Genomic DNA, 20956 nt, shown 5'->3' with positions numbered 1-20956 from the left:
AATCATTTTTGTCAGGCTATGATCTGTGATGTGCTGAGATATCCAAATTGGCAGAGATGACAGCATAAAGCCGCAACCCGCGGACTGGATCGAGTGGATCGGAGCTTCGAAAGGAAGAATGTCATTGAGTAACTGCAGTTCACCAATGAGCACAGTTGTGAATAATTCTATGATTAAAAGGCGTGGTTATAATGGTTAAGGTGCTAATTTAAGGCCGTTGCACCGATAGAGCCCTTTGTCTTTGTTCCGAATAGTGCTCTTGTGTTCTGACATACGAGTTTTTAGCTCTCTTGTGGTTTTACCGACATAACACATTCCACAAGGACACTTCAAAAGATAAACAACAAACCTGGTCTTACATGTAATTATACTATTGATAGAAAACGTTCTACCTGAGTGTGGGTGTAACTATAATACTGTCTGCTGATTTCTGATACATGTTTTTTTTGCACACACCAATACACACAAACAAAAGAGCCACAGGTGTTACAGATAGACAGGGACAAAAACAAAGATAACTTACAATTTGTAGAGTAGAGCATGCGGATCACTTGAATATCATGTTTCCCTGGAGGTGGGGGTTTGGCCTCAGGTGTCATCTTGTAGACATGAACATGTGAAATTGAGAATGACAAATTTCATGGGTGAAATTAGACTCTCGTACCAAATTTGAAACATAGTTCAGAGTGCAGATCAAGCCAGAAAAACTGATACAGCACGGTGCTCAAGAGGCATAATGTGGGTGCCACCCACATTATGTCTCTTGATGTGTTGTTATTTGAAATGATATCACGAGTATTATTTATTTTAGATATTTTCCTAGGAATCGTATAGGGCTGGATGATATAGACAAAATCAACGATTGCAATATTTTTGACCAAATACCTCAATATTGCAACAATACTGTAGGGATGAATATTGGTGCAAAATATCTACACAATGAGATTAAAAAATAATAATCATCAGGAATGTGGATATAATAACTAAGTGGGTAAAGGCAAATATTAAAACAGCTAGAACAGTCTGGTAAGTCCAGCAATTTACACCACTTAACTGTTATGCAGCCTTTAAAACCACGAAAAGAAACACTTATGCCATATCATATTAGAATATCCAAAATCTAAGACGATATCTAGTCTCACTCATATCATGATATCAATATATCGATATATTGACCAGCCCTATATTGGTATCGAAGTGAGAAATTCTAGTATTGTGACAGCCCTTATACACGGTCTACACAACTTTGTTGCAGTTACAATTTCAAGCGGCTGCCAGACTGTGGCCTTTGGCCACAAGCAGAAGTGTCATGCCCTTTGAAACTGAGGGAGCAGTTGCCCCCTCACATTTTAGTTTTATTTTATTTATTTATTTATTGCAAAATTCATGGTGGTCATTAGTAGAATCCCATTTTCAAACACGTGAAAATGAAATGCTGTTAGTTATAGGCATAGTTTGCATAGCAAGTTAGTTGGCTATTGTATCAGGCTGCTAAGGTTAGCAGTGTAATGTTAGCAATCGTTCAACCGTGCTGTTTACACACCAGGAGAGACTTAACATTTTCCAGAGTGTCTGTGGCTGTGCCGAGCATGGTGTGGTGTAAAGGGCAGTGTTGCCAACTCCTTTCCAAGCAAAGTCGCTATTGGCTGCTCAGAAGGTCACTAGAAGTCGCTAAATGACGTCACATGCTAATTTTGCATATCAAATTATGCTTAGAAAACACGCATCGGCGTAGCCAGTGTAATCATTGACTGAATGGTTGTAATATTAAAAGTGCTGAGTGACTCCACCCGCCCGGGCCAGATTCAGCATACGCTGTTAGAAATTACAAGTAAACCCTATCCTGCTGCTCTCTCAGTGGAGGAGAGGGGCTGCACTGAAGTGCTGTGTGTGTCAGACAGGCAGAGACAAGGAGAGAGAGAGAAAACCCAAGGCAGCCGCACCAATTTAAAGGCAAAATCCATTAAATTCAACAGATTTGGTTGTTCCCCCCAGTTCCCCTGGTCAGAAAAAGTCACCAGATTTGTCGCTAGGCACATTTCGGAAATAAAGTCGCTAGGGGGGTCTGAAAAGTAGCTGAATATAGCGACAAAGGCGCTAAGTTGGCAACACTCGTAAAGGCACAATGTGACTTCCTGTTCCTGACGCAGGGCGGAGGATTGGCTGCCTTCAAAATAAAAGTTCATTATGTTTGTCACTTTTCATAAATGGTAAAAACTGGGGAATATGGGACAACATTAGCACACATGTTCATTGGGACCATGCTAGTAAACATGCACCAACACTATACTGTGACATAGACATTTAAAACGATTCTGAAAAGTGAAAAACTTAACTTGGCAATTTTATTTTGAAGGGAGGGTGTTTAGTGAAGTATTTTGACTAAATACAACACTGTATGGGTTAATGAGTGTGTATATGTATAAAGAGTCTATAACATTATATATGCATACTAAAAGAAATAATGCACAATATCTTGTATTTTGAACAATGCAGAGTAATCCAGGTATTAAGATTTACTGTGTAGAGATAAGAACATACATTTTATTGTTATATGACAGATTGAAATTGTGTTCCATTTACATCCTCTTAAAATCATTTTTATCAGTGGGTGTCTGTGTGTGTGGAGGGGTTGGGAGTGTCTGTGTGTGTGGGGTGGGGGGAGTGGCGTGTCAGCGACATCATGATTCGTGGCACAAAAGGTGACGCAAATCGTGACTGACAGACACCGCCCAACCGCCGGTCCACCTAGGTAATTTTATTATAGTATTACTTGAGGGACAATGCACATTACTGTAAATGTGCCAGTGTTAGCAAGATGGCTAATTTTCAACTACTGTCCTTTGGAACTCCAGTTCGATTGCCAGTGCCACACACACACACACACAGACAGACAGGCACTGACACGAGTAGAAACAAAAATCACAGACAAGAATGATTTTAAAAGAGAATACAATTTTCACAATTTATTTTCTTGCCGTTCAGGCTGAGTCGCTGCCAGCTATCAGAGAGAAGCTATGAAGCTCTGGCCTCAGTTCTCAGCTCCCAGTCCTCTACTCTGAGAGAGCTGGACCTGAGTAACAACGACATGCAGTATGTGTTTGACCTGAGGAAATACTCAGCTTCAGAGAAGGCTCTTCTGAGGCTGCTGCCAGTGCTCAAAGCCTCTATGAAAGCTATGTAAGTGGATAGATAACTGGATATAATAACTTCATTAAATGTGATGTGAGTACAAAATGGAAAACATAACATAACTAATTCTCCTTCAGTCTGAGTGGCTGTCAGCTGTCAGAGAAAAGCTGTGAAGCTCTGGCCTCAGTTCTCAGCTCCCAGTTCTCTATTCTGAGAGAGCTGGAGCTGAGTAACAACAACATTCAAGATTCAGGACTGAAGCTGCTATCTGCTGGACTGGAGAGTCCACACTGTAGACTGGAGACTCTCAGGTAAGATCAGGTTATGATACTTCTGGTTAACAATATGTTATAATATTGTCTGCTGATTTCTGATAAATGTTTTTTGTATTATACATTTTCACCATCCGTCAAGCAAGGTGAACAGGTAAAAATGTCTGTTTTGTCAGGTTGACTCAAAACAAGCTCACAGATACATGCTGTAAGGAGTTGTCATCAGTTCTCAAGGTGAGGGAGCAAATGAGCCCTCACAGTGGTAGAGCTGTGTATGCAAGCTGCAGGGCGAGCTAGCAATCGAGCGCAAGGTGAGAGAAAGCGAGAGGTGCCTAGTAAGTTAAAAAGCTGCAAGATCTGATAGAGAGAGGGAGAGACAGATATAGAAGGATGGTGGGGAGAGAGAAGGGGTTTGGATGGGAGGAGAGAAGAGATAGTGATCCAGAGAAGTGTCAATTGACATGAGGGATCCTGCCGCTTTCCCCAGCATTGCACATCTACAGTATAGGCATGCCTCTTCATAAACAGCAATAACATTCGATGAATTGAACAAACACGTTCAATCGTGGGCTGTCCTTCCCTGGTTTGAAGTGTTGGGGAAACACTTGTTTCAAATTTTCTCTTCGACTATAAAAATGGCTCAGCCAAATGTATTTCTGAAAACAACATAGTCAGGTTCCTAATGTTCTGATTTCAACCTTCGTTCAAAATTTTTGGAGAGTTTGTAAACTATACATTTTTGGAAAGCTTAGAGTGTGACGAAACCCAAAACCAATGTTGCCATTTTTTTCAAAGTCTCTATGGTCGCCATCTTGGCCTTTCAAAATGGCGACCACCGAAATTAAACGCCTGCACTGGAAACCCCTATATGGCCCAGCAATGTTATTTCCTATAATCTTTTATGACTGAAATGTCATCTATAGGCCTAGTGGATGAAATTAAAAGTGGTTTCTAAAAGTTGCATCTTGAGCAATTTGAGTATTTAGCATAATGAGCTAATTAATCGCCAAATCGCTAAAATTTTGCTTCAAGTTAACCTAGAAAGGCGATCTAAGAGTCCAAGTCCATGTTTGTCATGTCCAGAAATGCATCTATTACCATAGTGCAGACATGCAACATTTCCTAATTTGCATGATTTGCATAAGGTATGTAAAAATTAGGTCACAATTAGGAAATGGCTAGATCTTTCACTTTTAGTCATCTTAGAATGATGAATTTTCTTTGATATTGGGTCACCATATACTGATACACTTGGACAAGACTGCCATGGTGGCGTATATCAATCGCCAGGGCGGTGTCCGGTCGCAGGCCTTGAACGAACTAGTGACGGACATCCACGAGTGGGCTCGTGTTCACCTGCTATCCCTGTCGGCGGCCCACATTCGGGGCCACCTCAACCTGGGCGCAGACTTGTTGTCGCGGGGCAACCTGCACAACTCGGAATGGGTTCTCCACCCACAGGTTGTGGAACAAATTTGGGCCAAGTTCGGTCGAGCCGGCGTCGATCTCAATCCCCCTGATCCCACAAGTGCTAGCCAGGGTGAGGCAGCAGGGCCTGCAGCTCATTCTGGTAGCCCCACATTGGCCGTCGCAGATCTGGTTCGTGGACCTGATGGGTTTTTAACTAACAGAAGTTAGTTATAATTGCAAATGATGAATTTCAATATGCCTTGACATACAGAGATCTTTGTTACAATCCATTTGTTATGGATGCTTGAATTCAAATTATAAATATATTTACTTTATATTATATCCAATTGATTTTCCTTCCCTTTTTCCTTAAAGTGTTTTGAACATTTGTCGTTTTTAAAATCCAAAATGGAATTGACTAAAGCCAAAATATAGATGTCCATTTCAGCCTAATCATATAATTTATGCTAATTATGTTAATGAACAAAGGTTGCATGATTTAGTTATGGCAAGACATTAATTTCTAGACATCAAAACATAGACTTAGACTCTAAGATAATCGTTCTAAGTTGCCCAAAACAGAAGATTTCCTGATTGTTACCTTTTTTTAACCAAATCTATACTAATTATGCTAATTAGGAAAGGTTGCATGACTGCACTATGGTAATAGATGAATTCCTGCACATAACAAACATGGAGTTAGACTCTTAGATCATCTTTCTAAGTTAACTGGAAGCAAAGTTATAGCCATTTTCCAGTTTTAATTGGCTCATTATGCTAATTACTCAAATTTCTCAACATGCAACTCTTAGCAACCAAGTTCAATTTCATCCACTAGGCCTATAGATGACATTCCATTCATAAAAGCTCATAGGAAACTACATTGCTGGGTCATATAGGGATTTCCAGTGCACGTGTTTAATTTTGGTGGTCGCCATTTTGAAAGGCCAAGATGGCCACCATAGTGACTTTGAAAAAAATGGCAACATTGGTTTTGGGTTTCGTCACACTCTAAGCTTTCCAAAAATGTATAGTTTACAAACTCTCCAAAAATTTTGAACGAAAATACATAAGGACCTGGACTAACAGTTGATGCCTACGATAAACCATGAAGTGACAGTTTTCTCCATCTGCCTTTGTTTTGGATTTACAATGGTTAGCTTAAGCGATCGTATACCGGTTTCCGGGAGGCGGCGTGCTGCACGCACCTCATTTGCATAAAGTTTAGCAAGAACTACTTTATGCAAATAAAGAAGCAGCTACCCAGACAATCTCTCTCGAAACGCCCTGTTTCGCTACCAGAAGGCATTGCACGTTGCACGACAGGCAGGCAGGTGATGATCCTGGACACAAGAAAGGCTAAACACAAAAAACACTAGGAGAAAGTCACTAGAAATAGATTTGGCCTTGAGCATATCTACCACTGTGGTGAAGACAATCTGGCAACGATTGATGGTTAAAGACGCAGGGTAGATGAGATGATGAGCAGTGAGCAGACCGGTGTGTAGGACGAGCTGAGCCAGAAGCCAGGAGAACGAGGAAGAGAGACCATGCACATACCAATACACACACAAACAAAACAGAGAGAGACAGGGGACAGAGCCACGGGTGTAACAGATAGACAGGGACAAAAACAAAGATAACTTACAATTTGTAGAGTAGAGCATGCAGATCACTTGAATGTGTATGGTTATGTGCATGGTTAACTAGATATATTCAATATATTATATGTAATATTCATACAGAAAGGTGTAGATTTTCAAACTTCTTCTTGCTCCAGGCTGAATGACTGTCAGCTGTCAGAGAAAAGTTGTGACGCTCTGGCCTCAGTTCTCAGCTCCCAGTTCTCTAGTCTGAGAGAGATGGACCTGAGTAACAACGACTTTCAAGATTCAGGAGTGACACTGCTCTCTGCTGGACTGGGGAGTCCACACTGTAAACTGGAAACTCTCAGGTTATGATACTTCTGGTTAACAATATGTTGTAACTATAACATTGTCTGCTATTTCTGATAAATGTTTTTTGTACTCATAGGTTTTCCGCATTTGTCAAACAAGGTGAACAAGTAAAAATGTCTGTTTTGTCAGGTTGACTCAAAACAAGCTCACAGAGAAATGCTGTAAGGAGTTGTCATCAGTTCTCAGCTCCCAGTCCTCTAGTCTGAGAGAGCTGGACCTGAGTAACAACAACCTCCAAGATTCAGGACTGAAGCTGCTCTCTGCTGGACTGGAGAGTCCACACTGTAGACTGGAGACTCTCAGGTAAGATCAGGTTATGATGTTTTGTGTAACAATTTGTTGTAACTATAAGATGGTATGCTGTTTTATGATGGATCTTCTTCTTTGTAGTCATAATTATTCTACATTTGTCAATGTGAACAATTAAATAATTTATATCGTTTACAACAGGTTGAATCAAAACAAACTCACAGAAAAATGCTGTAAGGGGTTGTCATCAGTTCTCATCTCCCAGTCTAGTCTGAGAGAGCTGGACCTGAGTAACAACGACTTACAAGATTCAGGACTGAAGCTGCTCTCTGCTGGACTGGAGAGTTCACACTGTAGACTGGAGACTCTCAGGTAAGATCAGGCTATGATGCTTTTGTGTAACAATTTGTTGTAACTATATAAGACTATATATACTACTATAAAAGATGGTATGCTGTTTTATGATGGATTTTCTTTTGTAGTCATAATTATACTACATTTGTCAATGTGAACAAGTAAATAATTTATACCGTTTACATCAGGTTGAATCAAAACAAACACAGAAAAATGCTGTAAGGGGTTGTCATCAGTTCTCAGCTTCCAGTCCTTTTGTCTGAGCGAGCTAGACCTGAGTAACAATGACCTGCATGATTCTATGCATGTTTGTTTTTTTATTGTCCACTTTACACACATATTAGAAGAAGAAGAAAAAAATGACACTACAAAACCAAGGTGAGACAGTTAAAAATAAAATTAATTAAAATAACGGGGAGGGGGGGTGGAAGGGTGTCACCCAGAACCTGCGATCAGATTCAGTGGTATTAGAGCAACAAAATTCAACAAAGTGTCCCAGAATGTCTCAGAGGAGCCATCGACTCCTCAAGGACACCCCAGGTCCAATTCCATCAAAAACAGGGACCCAAAACGAGATTTTAATGAAGGGCGGCTCAAGGTTATTCACTCAGTAAAGCAGCAACCCTATCAGCCGAGCAGCATTTTGGTAAACAAAGCCAGCTTTGAGTGCTCACTCAAGCCCCGGCTATGTTGTTTACATTTTAAAAACTGTTAGTTTACACAACTTGAACACAACATGCATACAGTACATTACTGTAGCATCAGGAGCATAAGGACAATATATAATGTATATATGTGACACCATATGTCATTTTGACCCTCAATTAGGCCGAGGTCATTTTTCTGATTTTTACAGATTCTGAAATGGCAGACTGTAAGCTTTCAAATGATGTGTCACACATTGTAATCTGAAAAAAATTGAAGGAGATATGCTTATTTGATTGTTCACACTCTGGGGAGGTCTGAGAAAAGAAAGCTGAGAAATCACCTCTCAAAGTTTTAGAAGTTTTTCACACCTGGGGCAGCCAGGCAAGGGGGGGTTAACAATGGCTCCTCATTTACATTGACCACTCCCAAACCATTAAGCTGTCAGTCTCTGTCAGTCCACTGAGAATGACAGATGGGAGAGTGCACACAACCCAGTGACAACCCCCCCCCCCCCCCATACTTCTCCTAAGTTTGGGGTTCTCAAAGTGGGGGTCCAGAGATGCCCAAGGGGTCCTTGAGGGTATTCCTCAGCAAAAATGTGGGTAATTTATTTTCACTATTATTCCACTATTATTCCATCCATAAGTAACAGAATAATAGATGGTCATGGGTGTCATACATTTCTGTATTAAAATATCTAAAAGCAAAAATGGGGGTCTGCGGTCTATTTTTTGTCAGTTTAGGTGAAGTTTTGATGTGAAAGTTTGAGAACTATTGTCTTAAATGACCATGACCTTTTCCTTAAAGTTGTAAGCAGAAAACATATACCATTCAGTCAGTTCAAAATGAACAGTGAAAATAAACTACAAAAATATTATCCTAAAAAGGCATTTATTATAACAAAAGGCATTTAATATAAAACCAATATTCAGTAATACCAGAGATGCTCACAAGTCATTTTTTGCAAGTCAAAGTCAAGTTTCAAGTCTTTGAGCTCAAGTCCAAGTCAAGCCTCAAGTCTTTGGTCACAAGTCCAAGTCAAGTCTCAGGTCTTTGGTCACAAGTCCAAGTCAAGTCTCAAGTATCTTATGGATGAGCGTTCTATCATCTGCTGCATGCCATCTGGTCTGCTTAGAACACTGCATAGCTAAAACTAAGGAATTCAAAGCATGTACTGTGTTACAATGTAAGGTGGTTGGACCCAGGAGCAGACGCGGACACAGTTCTCAAAAAATGAAGAAAGTTTATTTTCACAAAGATAATTCCACTGGAGTGAATGGCAGGCTGACAGGCCGCAGCAGAGACAATTCCTGAACTCAGCTCACAGCTGCGAAGAGGTCTGGTGCTGAGATACGACCACGGTAGAAGACGGAATAATCTGACGAAGAGTGAGTGCAGAGCCAGGGTCTTTATGCAGGTTACTGGTGATGAGTGGAGTGATTTCCAGCCGTGCTGCGAGGTCCAGGTACTCAGTGTAGATTGCTGCCAGCCGTGTCAGTGCAAAAACACACAGGGGAGGGGGAACACAGAGGAAGAGAGACAAACCAAAACACACACCCCGCTGTCTCCTGACAGTATCCCCCCCTTAACGGACGCCTCCTGGCGTCCTTCCAGGCTTGTCTGGATGGTCCCTAAAAAAGTCCCGTAGCAGAGATGCGTCCAGGATTAGCCCACGAGCTATCCAGGACCGTTCCTCAGGCCCATAACCCTCCCAATCTACAAGAAACTGAAACCCCTTGCCTCGGCGGCGGGAATCCAGGATGCGCCGTACGGTGTAGACTGGAGCGCCATCAACGATCTGGGGGGGCGGGGGGGGCTCGGCTGGAGGGCACAAAGGGCTAGACGATACAGGTTTCAATAATGAGAGATGAAACGTGGGGTGAACCTTCAGAGAGGCAGGCAACTTTAGACGAACAGCTGTGGGATTGATAATTTTGTCCACTTCAAATGGACCAACAAAACGGGGTGCCAATTTATGGCCCTCGACATTCAAAGGAAGGTCTCTGGATGACAACCATACCTTCTGACCGGGCTGGTAGGACGGGGCAGGGGTGCAGTGACGGTCAGCCAGGCGCTGGTTGCGGGCTGCGGTTCGCAGGAGAGCCGCTCGAGCCTCTCTCCAAATCCGGCGGCAACGCCGGAGATTAGCCCGGACCGAGGGGACGGCAATATCATCCTCCTGACTGGGGAAAAGGGGTGGTTGGTAGCCAAGAGAGGCCATGAAAGGTGACATGCCGGTAGCAGAACTGGTGAGGGAGTTGTGGGCATATTCGACCCAGGGCAGCTGTTTGCTCCAGGCAGACGAGTGGCGAGCGGTGATGCATCTTAATGCCGTACCCAGGTCCTGATTGGCCCGCTCCGTCTGCCCATTCGACTGGGGATGGTACCCGGAGGAGAGACTGGCTGTGGCCCCTATGGCCCCACAGAAAGCCCTCCACACTCTGGACGTGAACTGTGGACCTCTGTCTGACACAATGTCTAAGGGCAGACCATGGGGTTTAAAAACATGTAGTACGAGCAGGTCAGCAGTCTCTGCAGAGGAGGGCAGTTTCGATAGAGGAACAAAATGTACAGCCTTAGAAAAACGGTCCACAATCGTCAGTATAACTGTGTTACCCTCTGATGGTGGCAACCCGGTAACGAAATCCACTGCAATGTGCGACCAAGGGCGGTGAGGGATGGGCAGTGGCTGCAACAAGCCGGCTGGCGGCTGGTGAGAGGCCTTGCTGCGGGCACAGACAGGGCAGGCAGCGACGAAGGCCTTGGTGTCTGCCGACATGGTGGGCCACCAAAACCGGCGCTGGATGAAGTCCAGGGTGCGGCGGAAGCCGGGATGGCAAGCCAATTTCGAGGCGTGACCCCACTGCAGCACTTGAGATCTGACTAGATCCGGAACAAAAAGAAAATTAGGTGGGCCATTACCTGGGTCCGGCTGGGTCTCCTGAGCTTCACGGACCAGGGTTTCAACCTGTCAGGTAGCAGTCCCCACCACACAGGAGGAGGGAAGGATGGTCTCGGGCTCCAGAACTGGCTTCTCAGGCTCAGCCAAGCGGGAGAGGGCGTCTGGTTTCCCGTTACGAGAGCCTGGACGGTAGGTGAGGGTGTAATTAAAGCGCCCCAAAAACAAAGCCCACCTGGCCTGACGAGAGTTCAGCCGCTTTGCAGAACGGAGGTAAGAGAGGTTTTTATGATCATATGAACGGATGTGCTGCCCCCTCCAGCCAGTGCCTCCACTCCTCCAGAGCCAACACCACTGCCAAGAGCTCCCAATTTCCAACATCATAATTTCGCTGTGCAGGGTTTAGAGAACATGAAAAATATGCACATGGGTGGAGCCTAGAGTCCCTCGGGTCCTGCTGAGAGAGAATGGCCCCTACCCCCGTCTCGGAGGCATCAACCTCCACTACAAACTGCAGAGAGGGGTCAGGATGGTGTAACACAGGTGCAGTGGTGAACAGACGTTTGAATTTCGCAAACGTTACCTCTGCCTCAGGGGTCCAGGAGAACGGCACAGTGGTGGTTGTGAGCCGGGTGAGGGGAGCTGCTTCAGCGCTGTAGTTCTGGATGAACCTTCTATAGAAGTTGGCGAAACCCAGGAAACGCTGGAGCTGCTTGAGGGACGTGGGTGTCGGCCACTCTGCCACTGCCTTGATCTTTGCCGGGTCCTTTCTCAGCTGTCCCTGCTCAACAATAAATCCAAGAAAAGGCACACTGGTCACATGAAACTCACATTTCTCGGCTTTCACGAAGAGCTTGTTGTCCAGCAGCCTGCGGAGCACCATCTTAACATGCTGGACATGTTCCTCCATGTTCTGGGAAAAGATGAGAATGTCATCTAAATAAACAAAAACAAAACGGTTGAGCATGTCCCGTAGGACATCGTTGACCAGAGCTTGAAACACTGCTGGGGCGTTGGTGAGGCCGAAGGGCATGACGAGGTATTCAAAATGGCCGATAGAAGTGTTAAAGGCCGTTTTCCACTTGTCCCCCTCCCTAATACGGACAAGGTGGTAGGCATTACGGAGGTCCAGCTTGGAGAAAATAGTTGCGGCATGGAGAGGCACAAAAGCAGAGTCCAAGAGAGGCAGATAATATTTGTTCCTCACAGTTATATCATTTAACTGGCGATAATCAATACACGGGCGTAGAGAGCCATCTTGCTTTCCAACAAAAAAGAACCCGGCTCCAACAGGTGAAGAGGAGGGCCTGATCAAACCTGCTGCTAGTGACTCGTGGATGTATTTCTCCATAGCTTCCCGCTCCGGCCGAGAGATGTTGTAGAGGCGGCTGCTGGGCAGGGAAGCATCTGGAAGTAGTTTCACAGCACAGTCATACGGCCTATGAGGAGGAAGAGAAAGGGCCCGTTCCTTGCTGAAAGCCTCTCCCAACGTGTGATACTCTGTAGGAACACAAGACAGGTCTGGGGGCTTGGGGGGTGGAGCTACAGACTGAGATGAGGGAGGTAGAGCAGATCGCAAACAGTGAGAATGACAAAAAATACTCCAATTACAAACGGAACTTGTTGGCCAGTCAATGTGTGGGTTGTGTAGTTTAAACCACGGTTGTCCTAATGCCACGGGAATGTTTGGAGAAGTGATGACGTAGAACTGCATGATTTCACTATGATTTCCAGACAGTAACAGAGAGAGAGGAGCTGTACGATGAGTTACTGTATGTTGGCTAATAATCTTCCATCCAGGGCATTCACAATCTTGGGCACAGAGAGAAGCTCGAGAGGAATATTATTCTTAGTCACAAGAAAAAAGTCAATAAAGTTTTCATCCGCACCTGAATCCACGAGGGCCACCAGGGGTAGGGAATGTTGTTGCCATAGCAACATTGCATCAAACTGCATGCGGGCTGTGGTGGCTGGAGAAAGAGAGGTTTGGCTCATCAGGTCCTCTCCCTGAACTGACGAGCCTAGTCTTTTGGCAGCTGTGGGCAAGAGGCGATGAGATGGCCGGTCTGGGCACAATACAGGCAAAGGCCAGCCCTCATGCGGCGCTGCCGCTCTGCTTGTGTGAGTCGCGCACCTCCCAGCTGCATTGGCTCCTCTGGAGAGAGTGGTGGAAAGGCGAGGCTAACTGGCTCACTGGAAAGAGACGGACCGTTAGATGTGACATGAAAAACAGGTGGTTGGGTGTGGGGAATGGGAGCGGACGACACCCCAGGGCGAGAACCTCGCTCTCTACGGCGCTCACGTAGCCGGTTATCCAAGTGGATGGCCAGGGAGATGAGTGAGTCTAGGCTGTTGGTCTCATCCCGCGCCGCTAGCTCATCCTTAACATAATCGGCCAGGCCATGAAAAAAAACACTACGCAGAGCGGTCTCATCCCACCCGCTCTCGGTAGCAAGAATACGGAAATCCACTGAAAACTCCGCCACTGAGCGGGAGCCCTGCCGGAGAGAGAGAATTCTCCCAGCGGCCTCTCTTCCCTGCACAGGGTGATCAAAAACCTTACGGAGCTCAGCAGTGAAAACAGAAACCGAAGTGCAAACAGGGTCAAGGCTATGACTCTCCCACAGGGCTGTGACCCAATGTGCAGCCCTCCCGGATAATAGTCCCATAATATAAGCGATTCGTGATTGTTCAGACAAAAATGTACCTGGTTGTTGTGAGAAGATCAAAGAGCACTGAAACAAGAAACGGCCACAGGCTCCCAAATCTCCTGTGTAACGTTCAGGGGCCGGGCAGTGAGGCTCTCGAGCAGCGAGGACTGGTGCAGCTGGAACAAACACCGGTTGAGCTGGAGGCACATCAGGCGAAGGAGCAGGTGTTGCAACGAGTCGTCCTACGTTGGCCGTCAGGTCCTGCAGGACGTCCACCACCTTCCGGAGCTGTGTGTCATGTTCCCCAAGTAGAACGCCTTGGTTTGACAAGGTGGCGCGAAAATGTGCCACGTCTGCTGGGTCCATTGTTTGGTCAGATTATTCTGTTACAATGTAAGGTGGTTGGACCCAGGAGCAGACGCGGACACAGTTCTCAAAAAATGAAGAAAGTTTATTTTCACAAAGATAATTCCACTGGAGTGAATGGCAGGCTGACAGGCCGCAGCAGAGACAATTCCTGAACTCAGCTCACAGCTGCGAAGAGGTCTGGTGCTGAGATACGACCACGGTAGAAGACGGAATAATCTGACGAAGAGTGAGTGCAGAGCCAGGGTCTTTATGCAGGTTACTGGTGATGAGTGGAGTGATTTCCAGCCGTGCTGCGAGGTCCAGGTACTCAGTGTAGATTGCTGCCAGCCGTGTCAGTGCAAAAACACACAGGGGAGGGGGAACACATGAAGAGAGACAAACCAAAACACACACCCCGCTGTCTCCTGACATACTGTATTATCCTCACTCCTTTATCTATTAGCATACATTATCAGCATTGATTGGATGACATCAGTATAGATTTCCTTAATGTTAATGCACCAAAAAAATAATCAAAAAAATTAAGATTGTTCACAAGTAAAAAGTAAAAAAATTACAAACGACAGGACACGACAGGAAGTGCCTTGCTATCCAGGTCGGTTTCGTATGACATTCTTAACTAAACCACAAGTCCTACTTAACTAAAAGTTCAGTAAAAAAATATCAAAATAACTTTGACTTCAAAAGCTCAAAAACGTTTGCGGCATTGCCAAACCCCCCCGGAGCAGGGCGGGGTCTTGAACGAGTCAAGTGGAGTGAGAGGGTTTTTTCAGGCTGGCTAGCGAGGCCTCCCAGCCTGTAGACATGCAGGTGGAGGGCATGTGATGTCTTGTGCTTCATCAGAACAGAATTCTCTGATCTTCTCAAAAAGATACTTCTGCCTGGCCATGTCCAGTCCAGGCGGAGTCTGCACAGGAAGAGGCTTTAATGGCGGACGGGCATCTGCATTGCGTAGCAGCCGAAACTCCACTGGTTCTGCTTCACAGTGTTCTCTGGCGACAACCACACCAGGTCTCTGCGCATCAAAGCTGTAAAAGAAAGAAATATGGCACATTTAAAATCTTAATAAAATAAAATAAAATAAAATAAAATAAAATAAAATAAAATAAAATGGGAATGATAATTACCTGAAGTGCTGGTAACTCTTTATCTGTGGCAGTTTTCTGAAGTATTTTGTCAGGTGTTCTTGCCAGTCGTAGGTTTCAAAACACACAGTGTTCTCTGATCTCCAAATCGAGGCATGTATCGCTGCATGCCTCAAAGACATTGGTGCTTGGATGTCAGCCCACCATCTCAAGCTGAATCTTGGTAAGACAGAGCTACTCTTCCTCCCCGGGAAAGACTGTCCCCTCACCGATCTTTCCATATCCATTGACAACACCACGGTGTTTCCCTCTCAAACAGCTAAGAACCTTGGAGTGATCCTTGACAATCAGCTGTCCAACTCAGCCTACATCGCAGCAACTGCCCGCTCCTGTAGGTTCTCCCTGTACAACATTCGCAAAATCCGTCGGTTTCTCACAAGGGAAGCAACACAACTCCTGGTCCAGGCACTGGTCATCTCTTGCCTGGACTACTGCAATGTTCTTCTGGCTGGGCTACCTGCTGCAGCCATCCGACCGCTTCAGCTCATTCAGAACGCTGCAGCCCGTCTGGTATTCAATCAACCCAAATTCTCTCATGTCACTCCCCTCTTCCGGGACCTTCACTGGCTTCCCATCACGGCACGCATTCAATTCAAAACACTGGTACTGGCCAGACAGCCCCCCAGTACTTACAATCTATGGTCAGGCTCCAAATCTCTCACCGTTCCCTCCGCTCCTCCACCAGTGCAGGACGCCTCGCCCCTCCTCCACTACGGGGGCTCAAAAGTCGCTCATCCCGTTCGCGACTCTTCTCGTCCCTGGCACCTCAATGGTGGAACGAGCTTCCACCTTCGGTCAGGACGGCTGAATCACTGCCGATCTTTCGGAAAAGACTAAAGACACACCTTTTCAGGCTCCATCTGGGCCCTTTTTGAACTAACTTCTTTCTCTCTTAACACGTTCACTGCCGTGGACGAGTTAACTCGTCAAAAAAACAACAACGGTTGACTGCCGTGGACGAGTTAACTCGTCAAAAAAAAAAAAAAAAAAAATTTGACGGTGGGACGTGGATCTAACCCTTTTACATCTCCTATTATAATATGGGAGCCACCGAACGTGTACAACCCATTCCACCGACCCACTAAGTGGCGACAGTGCTCTCCAGACTAGAGAAAGCCAGCCAAAACTGCAGGGAAAAGCGTGAGGAAGCCATTCTCATACTGTAGGCGAAAACGCTTTCGCGCTGGTGCACAACGGTGGGGGGTTCCAAAAATAGACTGGGTGCAACACACTTTGAAACACGCAGCATAAGCCCAGAATCGCACAAAGCTTCATCAAAGCTCTCAACCGAAAACCCAAGAAACGAGCGAGCCCCATCCAGACTCGTCCAACGAGGGGGCCGCCACGGAGGGATGCTGCTGCTCAGACAGGCAGCAGAAACTCGCTTGTGACAAACGCTGCAAAGCCACCAGAGACACGCCCACGGAGGGAGGAGTTTGAAGGAGAGGGGCGTGCGGGTGCTGTTATGGAGGAAATTACTGTTCAAAACTATTGTTTAGATGTCTGACGTCTTACTGATGCCAAAAATGAATGGTTAAAGTGACTGTTCTATCGAATTTCACAAAAAGCCGTTTATCTCAGAATAATTTTTCAGACGCTGAAACCATGCTGTATTCAACTGCTAATGCTTACATAACTACTAACTCTACAAACTAACTCTTTCAGACAGAGAAAGCACACATTCTATTAGTTCTTTTGAGATATTGTGTGTTCACAAAATCTTAGCAGAAAAGAATCCTCGGGTCTTGAAAGATGAGCCAGAATCCTCAAAAAAAACCTCTGGCAGAACCTACCTACAGTAAAAAAAAAAAACGGCTGGCAGTGAATGTGGTAAGATAGATATGAAACTCACCCAAACACAAAGCAGAACGTCTCACGGCAAACGACAGTCGCCTTAACCATGTATTGCGTTCGGTTGAATTGTTATTCACTTGCTTTGTGGCTTGAGTCATGTCAGAATCATTCATCAAAGCGTGATACACAGCCATAATAGCGATATCTCTACATTCTGGCGACATAGCAGAGTAATCCAGCCTCGTGTTGTAAATGACGTTGTCACAAAGTTTCTTACTGCAGGAGATTGGCTGGTGAATAGAGTTCTCTTTTCATCTGGCCTGGCATTTGCAATCAAAGTTTCGTATTTTCTCGATTTCTTGATCATAATCAGTATCCACGGTTATGGGGTCCACTGATGTTAAAATCTCCTGCACGCTTTCAATGACTGCGCTGTCGGTGATCTCCGCCTCGTTGTCTGGGTCTGCGTCTGGGTCTGCGACCACGTCTTCAGGAAAATATTCTTCATCGTCGTCATCGTCGCTTTCACCAGCGCCATCCTGTGTACCGCCGGTCATGTAATCCAGGACATAGGAATTCATCAATTCTTCACTGTCCATTCCGCCTGGAATGGTGAATTTGTTCAGGAGGGCAGCAACCGCCGTGTCATTCTTCCTCATTCTCGCCTGCTGCTTGTCCATCTCAGCTGTTCTGTTGAGTGTTGTGGTTGTGATCAGCTCGGGTGGCTACTGAATATTTATGCGGATGCGCGTCCTATCGCGCGCCCTGATTGGCGGATACAAACAAAGGCCGGCCGACACCCAATCGATACTACTTATGCAAATCCAAGACAGAGCCTGGTTTCCTCCGTCTCCTTAGACAAAACAACTCGACTTTTATTTTACAAGATTAACGCATTTAATGATCCCAAAACGTCTTAATTTTATATGGAATGGATAGTTCAAATAATATATTTTGTACTATTGGAAAAAAAGCAAAACAAGAAATTACTTTTGACGCTCTGCTGTACAGAACTGCCACGGCCGAATTACGGTACCTCCCGACCGCAGGCCTCACATATATATACATTAGGGCTGTCAATCCATTAAAATATTTAATCTGGATTAATCGCATGATTGTCCATAGTTAATCCCGATTAATCACACAATTTTGTATCTGTTCTAAATCTACCTTAAACCGATGTTTTTCTTATCAACATGGGAGTAGACGAATATGCTTGCTTTATGCGGATATTAGGGATGGGCCGATCCGATACTGGTATCGGGTATCGGCCCCGATATAGCACAACATTCTAGATCGGGTATCGGTGGCAAATGGCCCGATCCATAGGAGCCATTCTATTCACTCTAATTATATGTGTGCATGCCTGGTAGACAGTTTCCAAACAAGCTGATGTAGGCTAGGCAGGAGCAGCTAACAGCATGGAGCAAGCCAGAGGATCACCTATTTGGAGGTATTTCATGCTAGCTACGCCAACCAGTTTGACACAGGGCTCGACATTAACAGCTGCCCAGTTGATAAGGTGACATCACACACGGACCCTCTCTCTCCCTCTCTCATCTCCCTGATGCAGCCCTGCTTGATTAAGAGCAACTCCGACTCTGCAGCTAGTTAACAATCTTTAACGAGCAGCTGTTGCATGCTGTCCAGAGACGTGAAACGCTGTCCAGAGACAATAACATGGACTCTCTATAACCCTGAAGTTTGCGGGAGGACATAGCCTACATGTAAGCTGTGATACTTATGTTGTGAATAATTCTACCTCATTCTGTTTGTTTGTTTGTTAGCATAGCCTACTTGCCGATGTCTTGCTCAATTGACTGACGGTTTAAGTCCCCTACTTTTCAGATGAAGTTACCTTACCTTATTATCAGTGCTGTTCAGGCTAATGTAGGATTATGTAGGCTAATGTTGATTATTGTGTGGGAATAATAGTAGCCTAATTCTGTATCCTGTATTTGTGTATGGACACAGTTCAAATGTTTATTACTCTCCCTTATTAAGACAATCTGTTAATATGTGCTAAACAAGAGAGGTAATGTTAGTTACTTATCTCAATACACAGTGTACTTAGCTATTGTATAACATAAATAACTGTCATATTTGTTATATTTGGATTTACACTAAACTCAAGACCATTTATTTGCTTATGTTTATTTCAGACCCTGTAATATCTGTATGTTCAACTCAGTTCATGGAAATAATCAAAGCTCAAACAACAAAGCATTCTCTGACAGGAATCATTTCCATATTGTACCACCAACCCATGCCAGTTGACTAAGTGCATAGTATTTTATTGACTCAAAATATAAGGTGACCAAGAATGGCAACCATATTACAGTTTCGGCAACCCAAAGCTGATGCCTAGCGACTGCGGAGTCGCAGGGCTGCATCAGGGAGATGAGAGAGAAAGAGAGAGTCTGTGTGTGATGTAATCTTATTAAGATCAATTTAAGGTTTTAGGAATATTAGAAACATGTTTATTTTGGGGTGCACATTTTCCTGTCCCTATTTTTTACATGCTAAAATGTGGTTGCCACCGAGGCAACCACAGGCCAATATATTTTTTTAAATGGTTGCCAAGGGCAACTGGACAGCCGTTAATGTCAAGCACTGGTATCAGATCGGTACTCAGTATCTGCCGATACTGGACCCCCACATATCAGATCGTATCAGAGGCGCGAAAAAGGCGGATCCGAGCATCCCTAGCGGATATGTTTATTATTATTGGAACAGTGACAGATACTGTCCAGAATATTCTTCAGAATAACCTCAAGGGTGTGCATGCTGAACCATACTGTATACTGAAGTAGAAGCATATAGGCTACTGTAGTAGGCTGCATAATTAGCCTACTGGTTCATCTGAATAAAACAAACTAAGAGCACAGCTTAGAATGGCATTTATAAATGTATTTTGTAATATAGCAGCAGTGTTAGGCTAGTAAAGACTACAGTAAATATCGGCAAATGAAGAGTAAATCTCAAAGACTAGATGCTGTTGAGATTTGAGGCCTCTTAACACGTTCACTGCCATTGACGAGATATCTCGGCTTACAAAATCCAACGGTTGACTGCCAATGACGAGATATCTCGGCTTAAAAAAAAATAAAAAATTGACGGTGGGACGTGGATCAACGCCCCCCACGTCTCCTATAAAATTATTGGAGCCACCGAACGTGTACAACCCATTCCACCGACCCACTAAGTGGCGACAGTGCTCTCCAAACTAGAAAAAGCAGAGCCAAAACTGCAGGGGAACGCGCGATGAAACCATTCTCATACTGTAGAATGGATTGGCGAAAACGCTTTCGCTTTCGCGCTGATTGCTGGCGGTGAGGGATTGCAAATTTGCATAATAGATTACGGGTGGAACACACTTTGAAACACGCAGCATAAATAAGACCAGAATCGCAAAAGCTTCATCAAAGCTCTCAACCGAAACCGCAAGAAACGAGCGAGCCCATCCAGACTTGCCCAGACTTGAGCAGCAGCAGCAGCAACAGAAACGCGCTTGTGACACGCCCGCTGCAGCCAAGAAGAACACACACGGAGGGAGGAGTTTGAAGGAGAGGGGTGTTTCCTGCTGTTATGGAGGAAATTACTGTTCAAAACTATTGTTTAGATGTCTGACGTCTTACTGATGCCAAAAATGAATGGTTAAAGTGACTGTTCTATCGAATTTCACAAAAAGCTATTTATCTCAGCTTAAATTTTCAGACGCTGAAACCATGCTGTATTCAAGTGCTAATGCCTACATAACTACTAACTCTACAAACTAACTCTTTTAGACAGAGAAAGCACATAGTCAGGGATCCAGTCACCCAAAATTTGAGAGGACCTGACATGGCATGCTATACTTTTTGTTTGTGTTTTATCTCTTCATTTGGACATTAAGGTCCACTGAATGAGAGGTCTGCTCTGCCGGAAACCTCGCGAAAAAAAGTTGTGGCCATTTTTGTATATGAAGCCTTTATTTTTTGACCGAAAAATGTGAAAGAGTTTTTTTTCCTCAAAGTCCTCAGTGGGTTGCGTAGGCTGTCAATAAATTCATCCCAGGTACTGATGGAAAGGGTTT

At 44.7% G+C, this 20956-nt stretch overlaps 1 protein-coding gene across 1 annotated transcript in view; it reads left to right on the top strand.

The window, feature by feature from the left end:
- Positions 1 to 20956, top strand: part of LOC310774393 (NACHT, LRR and PYD domains-containing protein 3-like) — a 74297-nt gene that overhangs the window by 8862 nt on the left and 44479 nt on the right. The window contains exons 6-10 of the mRNA XM_083634461.1: positions 2986 to 3180; positions 3270 to 3443; positions 6595 to 6768; positions 6902 to 7075; positions 7223 to 7393. Coding sequence (XP_083490587.1) covers positions 2986 to 3180; positions 3270 to 3443; positions 6595 to 6768; positions 6902 to 7075; positions 7223 to 7393 — 888 coding nt within the window. The remainder of the gene's footprint in view (positions 1 to 2985; positions 3181 to 3269; positions 3444 to 6594; positions 6769 to 6901; positions 7076 to 7222; positions 7394 to 20956) is intronic.

The sequence above is a fragment of the Poromitra crassiceps genome (genome assembly GCF_964638095.1).
Source record: "Poromitra crassiceps genome assembly, chromosome: 4".
Lineage (NCBI taxonomy): Eukaryota > Metazoa > Chordata > Actinopteri > Beryciformes > Melamphaidae > Poromitra > Poromitra crassiceps.
Note: the sequence above shows the minus strand (reverse complement) of the source record. Positions and strands in the feature narration are given on the sequence as shown.